Source organism: Carassius auratus, unplaced genomic scaffold (genome assembly GCF_003368295.1).
Source record: "Carassius auratus strain Wakin unplaced genomic scaffold, ASM336829v1 scaf_tig00033762, whole genome shotgun sequence".
NCBI classification, from domain to species: domain Eukaryota; kingdom Metazoa; phylum Chordata; class Actinopteri; order Cypriniformes; family Cyprinidae; genus Carassius; species Carassius auratus.
In genome coordinates, this window is record NW_020526102.1 from 81245 (window position 1) to 93654 (window position 12410).

The window sequence follows — 12410 nt, forward strand, 5'->3', positions numbered from 1 at the left end:
ACGGTGAGGTTTACCCTACAGCTGTGTCTCTAAAATTCTACAAAAGAGGAAAAAATCATGTTTCTCCTAAAAGTGTCTCAACCTTGAATCCAAACTGAGTTGCTTGCATAAAAGGTGATGTAGAATGTGGTCAAATTTGGAGCTTTGGTAAGTGTTAAGATAAAAGCGTTAAGAAATGGAATGATTTAAAACAAAATGTCAGTCAATTATATATAGTTAGTCATATATATAAGACTGGAACAGGAAAAAAAGTCACTTAAGTCCAATACAGAAAAAAACATCGACAAATGGCAAAATGAAAATGTTAACAAACTAAATTTCTAATGGATTGAAATGCTTGCACTGAGAACCTGATCGAAATTCCCTGACACAACAACCGAGATCAAGTTTTCCAACAGTAAAAAAGGTTTCAGGACAAGCAGCAAGTTATGTGGTAATATAAATTATATAAAATTTTTAAGTAATATTTATATTAAAAAATATATATATATATAAATGTTAATTAAATGTTTAATTAAAATCACTCAGATGTAAAGTGGTGGGAAAGAATGGAAATATATACAAGTAATAATAAATATTTTAATAATTTTTAAGTAACATGCCATTTATATTTAAATAAATAAATACTGACAGAAAAACAGTTACTGATGCATAAAGCTCTATTACAGAAAAACAGCCAAAAATGGCAAAATGAGAATGCTAAATTTGTAATGCAAGAACCGATATCAAGTTTCCAAACAGGATTAAATATTCCAGAACAAGCAACAGGTAATGTGAAAAGAAAAATGTAAACATTGCTCCTGTTCAAATTGCTTAAATATTATATAAAACACAATAATATTAACATACTGCAAAAAAACGTGGTTGGAATAATTTAAATAACATATAGATAATATATTTAAATATAAATAAAATTTACCATTAAAATCCTGCAGATGTGAAGTGGTGGGAATGAAAAAAATAAATAAAAGAAGATTCTTAAATAAATTAATAAATAGTAAAAAATATATATATTTATATAAATAACTATAAATAAAATGTGCTATTAAAGTGGTGACGATGTGAATTTTTCTAAGCATCTCTTAATGCTGAAGTAAAGAAAAACAACACTTGTCGGTAACCAAATCACATCTGGATCAATCATAACACTGAGCATTTGTTCCCCCGCTACTCGTTGAATTGCACGCTGTTGGATTTGAATATTGATCGGACAATCTGCGTTAGGCACTGGCCGAACTCCTCCAAAATCATTCTCTCAGCGTGAGCCGCAGTGTACCCTTCCTTCTCTGCCTCTTCAGCCTGGGCGAGGAGACAGCCGCATGTGGCTTCCACTACATCGGGCGTGATGCACGCCAGAGGACTCCTATCAACAGAGACACCCTCAGTGACCAAAGGAATAACAAAACCCTACTGCTCTCATTTACTATCACTTGAAAAACAACCAACAAAGCACGACACAAACAGTAGCCTGTAACCTCAATCTCGTTGGGCTAGTTTACAGTGATGCCATAAATGTGGGCTAACAGTTCATAGATATCCATGTCCAATCAGTCTTGAAAGTGACACTGAAGGCCTCTTGATTCACATGATCTACTAAAGATCAACCTTGAAAGTCTTGGGCCCTCATTTTTACTCTTTAAATATGATCGATAGGACATAGCTGACAGTTTCACTTATTGCTGTGAGTGACTCTAATTGCATATGTGCTTACGGTGTCACACAAAGGAAGTGGAGGTGGGAGGGAAAGGCCTCCTAAAAGAACACATTGTTACACAATATAGCGGAAGTGAGGTGTCTGTATATACATTACTGTATTTCTGTTATAAAGTGTTGGCCAGAATTATAACTGAGTATTTTCACCATATAAAAAAGTCATATAAGTCAGTTATGTCTATCTTTTGCTGTAGTGTGTCAGTAGGAAATATCAGTTTGCATTTCCAAACAGCCAGTGCTGTTTTTGACAAGATAAGCCAACAGTTCCTAGTGTTTTGATTTTAATTTAATTTTTAAATGAATAGTAATTAAATGATTAGTATTGCAGTGGAATTACATGTACCTGGTTGGGTAGTAGATGCTGGAGTCAGGCCTGTCCCGCTCAGAGCTCTTCTTTGAAGGACTTTCCTCATAGTTTCGGCAGCCCACACACTTACAGGTGGACGTGCACATGATTTTGGCCTGTGTGGAATTGCAGTGTAAAGTGACTCCAAATAAATACATTATTGAAAATATACTACTTATCAGGTCAGCTTACCTCATAACACTCGCAGTAGTTCTTCAGGCAGCCTGAACGCTTGCAGTTGCAGCCCTTTGTGTGACATCCCTTCACATTCCCCTGTTTCTTACTGCCAATCTTAGGCCGAAAAGCCCCTGGATTCCTGTCCAGACAGGCCTAAAGAAAGTGAAGTGCCATCTAATCAAAGAGACCATTTAAGTTGATTTATTTGAAGAGGTTTCTGTCATGTGGTTGACCTTTATAGCCTGGGATCTCTCCAAGTTATGTTCAGTATTATTGTAGCAGTTTAAGCATTTGCAGTTGTTGCAGACATCTCCGTTCGCAAAACATTCACAATAACTGCAGAAAATAAATCATTTGGTAAGAGCTGATTTTTCATGGTTGGGACATAGCAGTTATTTTTGTTCAGAGGCATCAGTCATCATGACCAAAGCAAATACATTTGTTGGGTAATATAACCATGACTCAGTAGAGGTTACATCTGAACAACTGATTGACTTAAAAAAAAAAAAAATTTAAAATACGTACAGTTTCAGACACTGAGATTTTGTGCAGTTGCAGGGTCGCTTAGATTTTTCCCACTTCACACTAATAAACAAAGAATAGTCATACCATAATTTAACTGTTTTACAAAAAGTACAGGTCGGTTGTCAAGAATCAACATGAGAGACATGAGGTTTTTATGTTATGATACTCGTACCGTCTACGTCCTTTGCTCTGTCCTTCCTCTTCCAGTTCTACAATCTGAGTAGGGCAAAGCGTCTGATGAAGCTAAAAAAGGTACAAATGTAATTTATTAATTTAAAATAAATTTGAACTTCAGGTCCTTCCACAACATTTCAACAGGATTGAGGTGTTTGAATGAACTGTGTGCTTGGGGTTGTTGTCTTCCCGCCTGACACACTTTCTCCTGAGATTCAGTTCTCAGACAGATGTCCTGACATGTTCCTTTAGAATTCACTGGTATAATTCAGAATTTATTGTTCCATAAATGATGGCAACCCGTCCCGGCCCAGATGCAGTAAAACAGGCCCAAACCATCATATCACCATTACCATCTAATGGAATAAGATGATAAGATGATTGACCACAGATGGGATAAGGTCCTTATGCTGGAATCCAGTATGTTTTATTTTTCTCCAAACATAACACTTCTCATTTAAACAAAAAAGTTCTAATTTGGTCTCATCTGTCCACAAAACATTTCTTCAATAGCCCTTTGGTGTGTCCACATGATCTTTAGCAAACTGCAGACAGTTAACAATGTTTTTTTTTGGAGAGCAATGGCTTTCTGCTTGCAACTCTGCCATGCACACCATAGATGTTCAGTGTTCTCCTGATGATGGACTCATGAACATTAATCAGTGTGAAATGGACCTTTAGCAGCTTAGAACTTACTCTGGGTTCCTTTGTTATCTCGTGGAGTGTTACAATGATCTTGAATAACTATACAAACATGTTGTTTTTTACATTGAATTATTCAAACGTGTTGTTAAGATCATATTGATAGATCCCTGTTCTTTAAATAAAACAGGACCGTCACTGACACCTGACTGTTATCCCATCTCACCTCTGAATAGTTAGACTCTAATGTTGCCTACAAATTAACTGCTAATCCACTCACAAATATGTAACACCTTTTTTGGATCATTTTGCATAAAGTAATGTCTTAATTTTGTTTTTACGTATTTTTTTTGTGGTATATGTATGGCAAACATTCCCCATGAGATTTACTGATTATGTAAGTATAGGCCTATATACATTTATCTGGTAAAGGCTAACCATTTACTCCATGTTTCAGACTGACTGATGCAGCTTGCCAGCAAATCTACCTGAGAAGCGTAAGGTCCTGGCGCGAGGTTGAATGTGACACCTGCAGATGTCTTGTGGGTCTGAGGCAGTCCAGTGGACGTGATCTTCTCCGAATGTCTGGCATCTGATGACATTTAAATACTTCAACAGTACATTCATCTACTAACCTCACAGTAGATATGAGGTTCAGTTATTTGAGTTTATTTTTAACAACAGTAAATGCATTTCATTTTACATGCAAAAAGGATTATCTCTATAGAAGACTGAAAGGCACAGCAACAAAAAAAAGGGCCTGTTCAACTCTTAGGAGCATGGAAAGCATGGAAAATGGCCACGAAACACTAAATTATCATGGTTTTGGCACCAAAAAACCTTAATGAGCATTATACACAGACCTCAGGGGAAAAAAATAAACTATGAAAAATGCATGAATAAAAAATTCATTAAATGACCTTAAGGGTCTACATTTTGTAATCGTTCCAAGTGTTTTCAAGTATAATCCTTTAACCTTTTTCGGTGGGTGAGTGGTCCTCAGTAGAACAGCTCTGCTCAGATGTCTTTGGCTGAGACACTGTGTTGAGATCCATCATCAGAGAGTGAGGAATCTGATCGGGACTGCAATGGTTCAGCACGACCACCTGCCCTCCACCGGTCACATCACACACAATCTGCACCGGCTGTAACATCTCAGAGAAGATGAAATCACTTCATTTTTATTGCTCTAAAATCTGGCACAATCAGCTCCTGACACTCTGAATAGTTTCTAAGTAGTGGCATCAAATGAAAAGGCCAATATGATTTTAAAAACAGGTATTTTATTGTTTGGCTAAATCAAGGCTATATCGTCCATTAATCAATTGCTAATATTCTTTTTAAATATTTTTTTCTTTTGAAAACGACATAAAAATGACAGATATTTTATGATACTACTAGATGTTTGAACCATGACTGATTTTTTTTTACCATTTTATTATCTTTTGATATAAAATAATGTAATGAGAATTATGATGTGTGTGTTTGTTTGTGCCAATAATATATATGTGTGTGTGTGTGTGCGTGCGTGTGTGTGTATGTATATATATATGTATGTGTGTATGTATGTATGTATGTATATATATATATATATAGGACATTTGAGAAACATGATACCTGACAAATATTGGACGTCTCAGCTGGGTGCTTCTGGTCATGAGGTGGCACATGAAGAGCATGAGGCTGATTTCTCTGAAAATTATATATGAAGAATCCATTAAGTCCCTTCAAAACAAGCTTCACATACATGACACAAACTTCTTCAGGCTGCACATTACATCGTGATGTCTGAATCCTTGATCTGTAGAATACCCCTCCAGACTGTAAACATCTGCACCATCAGAGCTGATACTGGTGACCGCTCGACAGATCTCTCCCTATGGGAGAAAGAATTCATCATTGTTTACTTATTAAACGAGTTAAGGACATGACACGTGTGCTTTATGTGTTCGGTTCCGACTCATAATTTCAGATTTCACACAGAAAATCCTTTCAGTTTGTTCACACTCACTGATGACATGCCATAATGAAAAGCCTCCTGGGATGGCCAGGAGCTGTACGGTTGGCCTAGTACATGCTGATAATGGCTAGATTGAGCCAGTAAGTATTCAGGATAGGACGCTAAACTAAAGTGGGCTACTGGAGGCACAGGATCACATGTTAGCTGTGGAAGAATCCTGTAAGTGGTGTAGTCGTCCTCCATCCTGGAGTAACCCGGTACTGAATGCATCCCGTGACTAATGAGATTTGCCATTCTAGGACTGTCATGGGTGTGGTGTGAAGGAACAAGAGATCCTTCAGATAAGTCTCTTTTGTAGCTGTACTCTTGGTCCTCCAACTCATTCATTCTCCAACTCTAGATGGCACTGGAATCACATATAATCAGTCAGGCATAAAAGAAAACAAAATGTTCATCTACAGATGCTGTTAGCAAAGTTGTATTTTTAATCTAAATTTTAGTAATTCTGTGCTTTTGTCTTCTTTAATTTTAAGATTTCTATTTCATTTCAATTATTAAAAACAAAACTGGTCCCTCCCGACTAACTTACGTAATAGAAAGTTGTAACTTAACGTTATAACTTACTCTTCAGTAAACGATTCCATTCTTAAGATATTTATTTTGTGTTGAGCTAAAAAAAATTATATAATAATATGAATATAACTAGATAAGCAGATATTTAAATAAGATGTTTAGTTTACTAACTCTGAGGTAAACTGGTTTTGCTAGCGATTTACATTAGCTAATCATTCGTCCGCCTCAAAATATTAGTAAAATATAAGCTCTGCAGAGTTTATGATATACTTACCTGATATATAAGTGCGTAAGTGGTATTTTGGCTGCTTAAATAAACAAAATTAACTTATCTTAAATCGTACAAGTGTTTTGGATATGTTTTTCGACGTTTCAGATAACTACTATAGAAAAGCGCGAAAGGGATTTGAGCTCACGCGCATAAACACCGTGAGAGGGCGCGTGCGTCTGTATTTCACATAGACAGTAAAAGGTATTTCACACATTTTTGTTTTATTTTGTAAACCCGCTTTGTAAACAAATTGTTAAGATGACGCATTTCAACAAAACCATTACAAAAGTAAGAGAATTCTGCAGCGTCATCTTCCCTATTCATTTTTAATGCATTAACTAATGTATGGAGGTTGGTCCATAGACTGTATAAAAGTGGGTTGGCGGCTTTTGAGACTAACACCACCTCCAGCAGGACCTGTTCAACTTGTTTAAGTTGTGAAATACTTTAAGAGGGTGCGCTTGAGAGTGAGAGTGTTCCTCACGTCTTGAAAATGAAGATAAATTTCTCAAAGTGTCGCTCGGTGCTCATCACGGGGGCAAACCGAGGTCTCGGACTGCAAATGGTCCGACAGCTGCTCGATTCACCGAACAGACCCCAAAAGATCATCGCGACCGCGCGGGATCCAGCCGCTGCAAAGGTAAGGTAACGTTTGGCCATCACAGAGCACCATAGCGTCTGTGTAGAATAAACATACCTGTCAAGTGGCTTAACGAGTGATTATGGTTTACTGTCATTGTCAGGAACTGCAAGAACTCGCTAAATCGCATCCAAACGTTCATGTTTTGCCTTTAGGTAAGTTACATAGTCACGTGACCAACACGAATTATTAAGCGAATTAAATTATGCAGTATTCCACTTCTGCATCATCATAAATACGATTTTTGTAAATAATTATGTTAGTGTTTAGTTCACCGACTGCTTTCTTTGACTGTTTGAGAATTTCAGTAACGTTACTATATTTGTTTCAATGATGTATGCATAAAAAAGTATATAAAAACATAAACTGTGTATTTGTTCAAATTTATTATTATTTAACAATTAATTTATTGTATCTTAAATGACACCCAAACGCCACAATAATGCATAAATAATTCACATTATAATTTTTACTACTTTAGTGCAATTCTTACAAATGTCCAGTAGGTGGAGACAAAGGACAAAGAATTGTTCTTATTGACGGTGACAAGTGTTTCATATCCACATCATAATATATATAGTATTATTATTATTATTTTATTTAATTTTTTTAATGATGCCATTTACTTTTCCTTTTTTATTTTTTTATTTAAAATTTTACTTTCCATATAGTTGGTTCATTCCAAACTTTATTTTAATTACTTAAAATAGTTTTCAGTCGTTTTAGTTCATAACACTTGTCCTAAGTTATCAAAAGTTGCATAGTGAGCAGTTTTCTAGCTATGCTCTTCTGTAATATATTTCATTGATTTTTATTTTGTACAAAATTAAACTAGATAAATAAACCATTGAGATTTATTTATTTCTTTATTTTTTATCCACCAGATCAAATGGATTCAAAAATCAGTCTGTCTTTATAATTTCAGATGTGACCAGCGACAGCAGCGTGGATGCAGCAGCGCAGTCAGTGGAATCCATTGTGGGCACTGATGGTTTGAACTGCTTAATTAATAATGCTGCGATTAACATACCATGTGAACTGGACACAGTCACTCGAGATGCCATGATGAAAACCTATGAGAGTAACACAGTGGCTCCTCTTTTTGTGACCAAGGTAATATGACTAGATTAATAACCATCCAAAGGCAACTCTAATCTTTCCTAATGGTATTTTATTTTAAATATTAATTTATGAGTACCCCATGATATTTTCTAGGCTTTCCTGCCATTGTTGAGAAGGGCGGCAGCTCAAGGCAGTGACATGGGAATCCAGAGAGCCGCGGTGATCAATGTGTCGTCGCTCCTGGGATCTGTGCAGCTCAACTGGGGCGAGGTTGGGAGCTTCAAGTTTTACGCTTACAGGGCATCTAAGGTAAAACACCTGTTTGGTTGCTTTATGGGATAAATAATGGACTTCTATATGCTTATCTTAGATTTTTGACATTCTAGAGCGCCTTGAATATGGTTACAAGATGTTTGGCTGTCGATCTGGAAGCGGAGAAGATCTTATGCGTCGCCCTACACCCTGGTTGGGTGCGCACTGATATGGGTGGATCAATGGTGAGTCTAAATCTATTTTTTTTATTAGTTGTCTTGATAAAAAATGATGTGTTAACCCATTTTCTTGCATTTGAAGGCACCTTTGAGCAAAGAGGAGAGCATATCATCAGTGTTGTCTGTCATTTCTGGATTAACGGAGAAGCATCACGGTGGATTTGTGGACTACACTGGGGAAAGCTTACCCTGGTGATCTCCATATTGTGTGTCACACTGTCTGAGTTACAGATGACCGCTGGGAAAATAAGACCAGAGGAACAGCATGCTGTAATGATAATTCATGTTTCCGCCTGTATGTACTAAGAAGTAAAATAGTGAAAAAACCTTAGGTCTTATTGCCTTTTTCTATGAATATAAAATAAAAGATGAGACAGACAGTAAGGTGAGTCGAATGCCATTTATAGGTTTTATTTTTGAATCCATCTCCACATCAGGCGTCAAGTGATTCTGACAGATTAAAGTTGCGTGGTTATAGAGAGTTTAGCGTGTGGAGAACAGTGCGGTGGAGAAGATTTTGAATGTTAATACAGCCTCAGAGTGAGTTCAGTCAGTCACTGTGGAGGTCACGGTGTGTCCGTGTTGGATTCGGTCAAAATTAGACTTGACTTATTTCCTCTGACGTGAGAGAGGAAGGCAGACTGTCGAGAGCGCCGATTTCTGCAGGGGAAAGTAAGTAAAAATGTGAAAAATTAGAACAACTCCATTACTTGCGGTCAAATTAAGCTCTTATTTGCCTAAAACCTACAGAGGTGGTTATTCAGAATTACAGTTTATACATTACTAGTCTTTTATGTGTCTGTTTATTCATATTTTGATGGTTTCAGTTACTAGAATTCAGAGTTGAATTCTAGATTTATAAATTTAACTGCTTTGGAATTTGAAATGAACACATTTCACAAGCAGGGATGACTGGATCGAAGGGTTAACAGTAACACAGCAGATGAAATTCAACAACAAAAAATACTGAAAACTTCTTTGGCCTTTCCTTTTATTTGATTTTTTTTTTCTAAAAACAAAAATAGAGTAGAAAAAAGCTAGTATTGCCAAATATGATTACAATTAGAAAAAAAATAACAAAAATTACTAAGTAAAAATAAATTTATTTTATTTCATATTTCAGTATAACATTCCTTCAAAAAGAAAAAATAAATAATTACATTTTAAGTGCAATTAAATTAATCAAAGGAATTATATATATATATATATATATGTCTCTTTTGATTAATATGCACCTTTGCTGAATAAAAGTATAAAAAAATGTACTACTAAATGTCATACATATTTATATACTAACTATACTCACAACAATTTGAAGTTGATATCTTTATTTTAGTTTTGTAAATCTGTAAAAAAAAAAAAAAAAAAAAAATCTAATAAATAACAACTGCACTTACCTTTTAATTTGAGATAAGAAAGAAAGTCTATAATAGTGTGGACAATATCCTCATCTGCTATCCTCAGAGCTGCTAAAAGCAGAAACAAGATTTTATAGGTTCATTCTCAGTTATGAATTTACTTCCAAAGCCTTGCCACAACATCTGTGAATGTGCATTAACGATAAATGAAAAGTGTAATCAACTTCCTGGCCTTTAGAGAGTCTAATGAAACATATAGAATCGTGATCTTAACTAAAATCCAAAACAGGCCGTGCATGTTTCTTACCTGTCTTGAAATTCTTCATCTATGGGCATTTCTCTCTTGCCTGCCACTCCGTGCTTGTCGCCAAGACTCCTGTGGCTGTCTATGGCATCTGATCACAAAGCAAAAGCACACATAATCACATTGATCATTTAAACATCAGCCCGCTGAGCACCACGCCGTCAGACCCTGACGCCCCGGCTGATATTCATAGACCTGCCTGTGGCACACATATGTTCCTAATGTGACAAGTCATTATCCGAGGAATATCTTTTTGGTTGGGTTTCTGTTTTTTAGGGACAGACTGAGTAGAGCAACCTGCAGGAATTGAGTCATGGAATTACTTTTTTTTTTGTTGCAATGCAAAGTACACATGCTCACATCCTTGTGAAAAAGAAGAGTACTTTTAGTGTTCTTCAAATAGAAGTATATTTTTAACATTTATATTCGCAGATCATATTACATACATTTAAGAAAGTCCTCTTTCATGACTATATTTATTAACACACTTAAGTATTTTTAAAAACCTTGCACTGCATTGTAATATAAGTTGTACCTTAATGTCAAATCAGGTTTTAATAATCTTTTGTTGTGCTTTAAAGAAGTACACTTATTTTGATGTATTGACAAGCAGCACATGTAAAAATACTTGATTATAATTTCATTTAAAGTTCATTTTTTAGAAATCTACTGTACTAGATATAATTACAAATAATACATGACATACACGTTTCAATAGAAACTGCATTTAAGCATATTTTAATAACCATAGATGATTGTTATGAAATTCGAAACTACACTTCAAACATATTTCAAAGATGTACTTAAATCCTACTTAAGTGGGGTCAAAAAACAACTTAATACATTTAATATAAATTTGAACTATAATGTGAAAAATATGCAGTTAAGTGTCCGAAACCCTGCACTTTTTCATTTTTAGAGTATTCTAAAGTGTACTCCTTTTTCACAAAGAGTCCTTTTGCACCTTGCGGCAAAAACAACAGCAAAGCTCACAGCAAGATGACTAGCAGAGACAGAGGGTAAAGTGAAAGAAAAAAAAAAAGAGTGAAAGCAAGGAAAAATAGGCTTATATAGCCTATTCAGAAAGAAACCTGCTGCTAAATGGGTTAGTACTAATTGAACTTAAGACTATGCATGGCAGTATTTAGAAAGTTCATGAAGAATACTTCATGCATTTGCACACAGAATATGTTCCTAAATGATGCCCTCATACAACAATGATTGATCTTTCCAGTTCAGGTGAAAAGATCTTTCTTTGATTCGTGCCGAATGGAAACTTCACCACAATGCAAAACAGCATAAAAGAGCGAAACGCCACAGAGCAATTCCTCCTCTGACTTCAATAACCTGCAGGTGCTATCTTACATTGACCAAGCAGATCTTCTCTCCCCCTTGCACTGGGAGAATCCTTAATCTGTATAAGGTGATCAATACGACCTGAAACACAGGGAGCTTATGTAACTGACCTACACAGGTGAGCTCAACATCAGTGCACCCCAACACATTTCATCAAAGAGAGCGAACAGGCCTGTACAGACAGTACAGCAAACTAAAGGGTCCAAGGTTTAGAAAGCAACCCTGTGCGCTCAAAGCAAAAGTAAAGGAAAATAAATGAAGAAAAAAATGTATCAGTCAAAACAGTTACATTAATCATAGGCAGCTGTTTTTTAATAAACAGCTACAGGGAAAGACAGAGTGTGGTATTATTTGAGAAGATAGTAAAAAAGTCTACAAAAGATGTAATGGGAAACTCACGAGGACCGAGGAGATACCCAGCGCTGTTGAGGGTCCATCCTCTCTTCTCTTTTTCCTGTTTTATAGAATATGTGGTATATAAATGTAGAAGGTTCAATAAATATATACGGTAAAATATATATATATATATATGTTGTACATTTACAGTTAAAAACTGTTGGTTACCAGACATTCACTGTAAAAAATGATGTTTCAGGTGTTATAGGATGACAGGTGCCTTTATATTTTAAAACTGATTACTGTATATTTCATTAAGTGATGTAATGCTTGATTTACTGTAAAACTAAATGTTAAACTATTAACACATTTTTACTGTAGCATTTATAGAGTTTTTCTGCAAAAATTACAAACATTTTTGGTTAAGTGATGATCAGGGCTAGTTGTCACATGCCTCATCTCTCAGTAACTTAGTTCTGAAC

General features: G+C 35.6%; 2 protein-coding genes and 1 pseudogene across 4 annotated transcripts; 1 reads left to right on the forward strand and 2 right to left on the reverse strand.

The window, feature by feature from the left end:
* Positions 1–1082: 1082 nt before the first annotated feature.
* Positions 1083–7164, reverse strand: LOC113081308 (uncharacterized). Of its 3 annotated transcripts, none has more exons than XM_026253387.1 (12): positions 7079–7164; positions 5589–5943; positions 5356–5454; positions 5195–5269; positions 4554–4731; positions 4066–4169; positions 2934–3004; positions 2762–2821; positions 2470–2572; positions 2252–2389; positions 2057–2175; positions 1083–1363 (listed from the first exon to the last, which is right to left on the reverse strand). In XM_026253387.1, exons 2-12 carry the CDS (start codon positions 5922–5924, stop codon positions 1168–1170), a joined length of 1479 nt encoding a protein of 492 aa, XP_026109172.1. In that variant the 5' UTR covers positions 5925–5943; positions 7079–7164; the 3' UTR covers positions 1083–1167. The 3 variants fall into 3 exon arrangements, with proteins under 3 accessions (XP_026109172.1, XP_026109173.1, XP_026109171.1); XM_026253388.1 differs by lacking the exon at positions 7079–7164 and adding an exon at positions 6385–6425 and having other exon boundaries at positions 4554–4722; XM_026253386.1 differs by lacking the exon at positions 7079–7164 and adding an exon at positions 6385–6425.
* Positions 6798–8892, forward strand: LOC113081310 (C-factor-like). Its single transcript, XM_026253390.1, has 6 exons — positions 6798–7021; positions 7125–7176; positions 7947–8134; positions 8237–8392; positions 8470–8580; positions 8657–8892. The coding sequence occupies exons 1-6, from the start codon at positions 6875–6877 to the stop codon at positions 8768–8770; spliced, it is 768 nt and encodes a 255-aa protein (XP_026109175.1). The 5' UTR covers positions 6798–6874; the 3' UTR covers positions 8771–8892.
* A 280-nt stretch (positions 8893–9172) lies between these two features.
* Positions 9173–12046, reverse strand: LOC113081314 (galanin peptides-like; annotated as a pseudogene).
* Between the last annotated feature and the right edge of the window lie 364 nt (positions 12047–12410).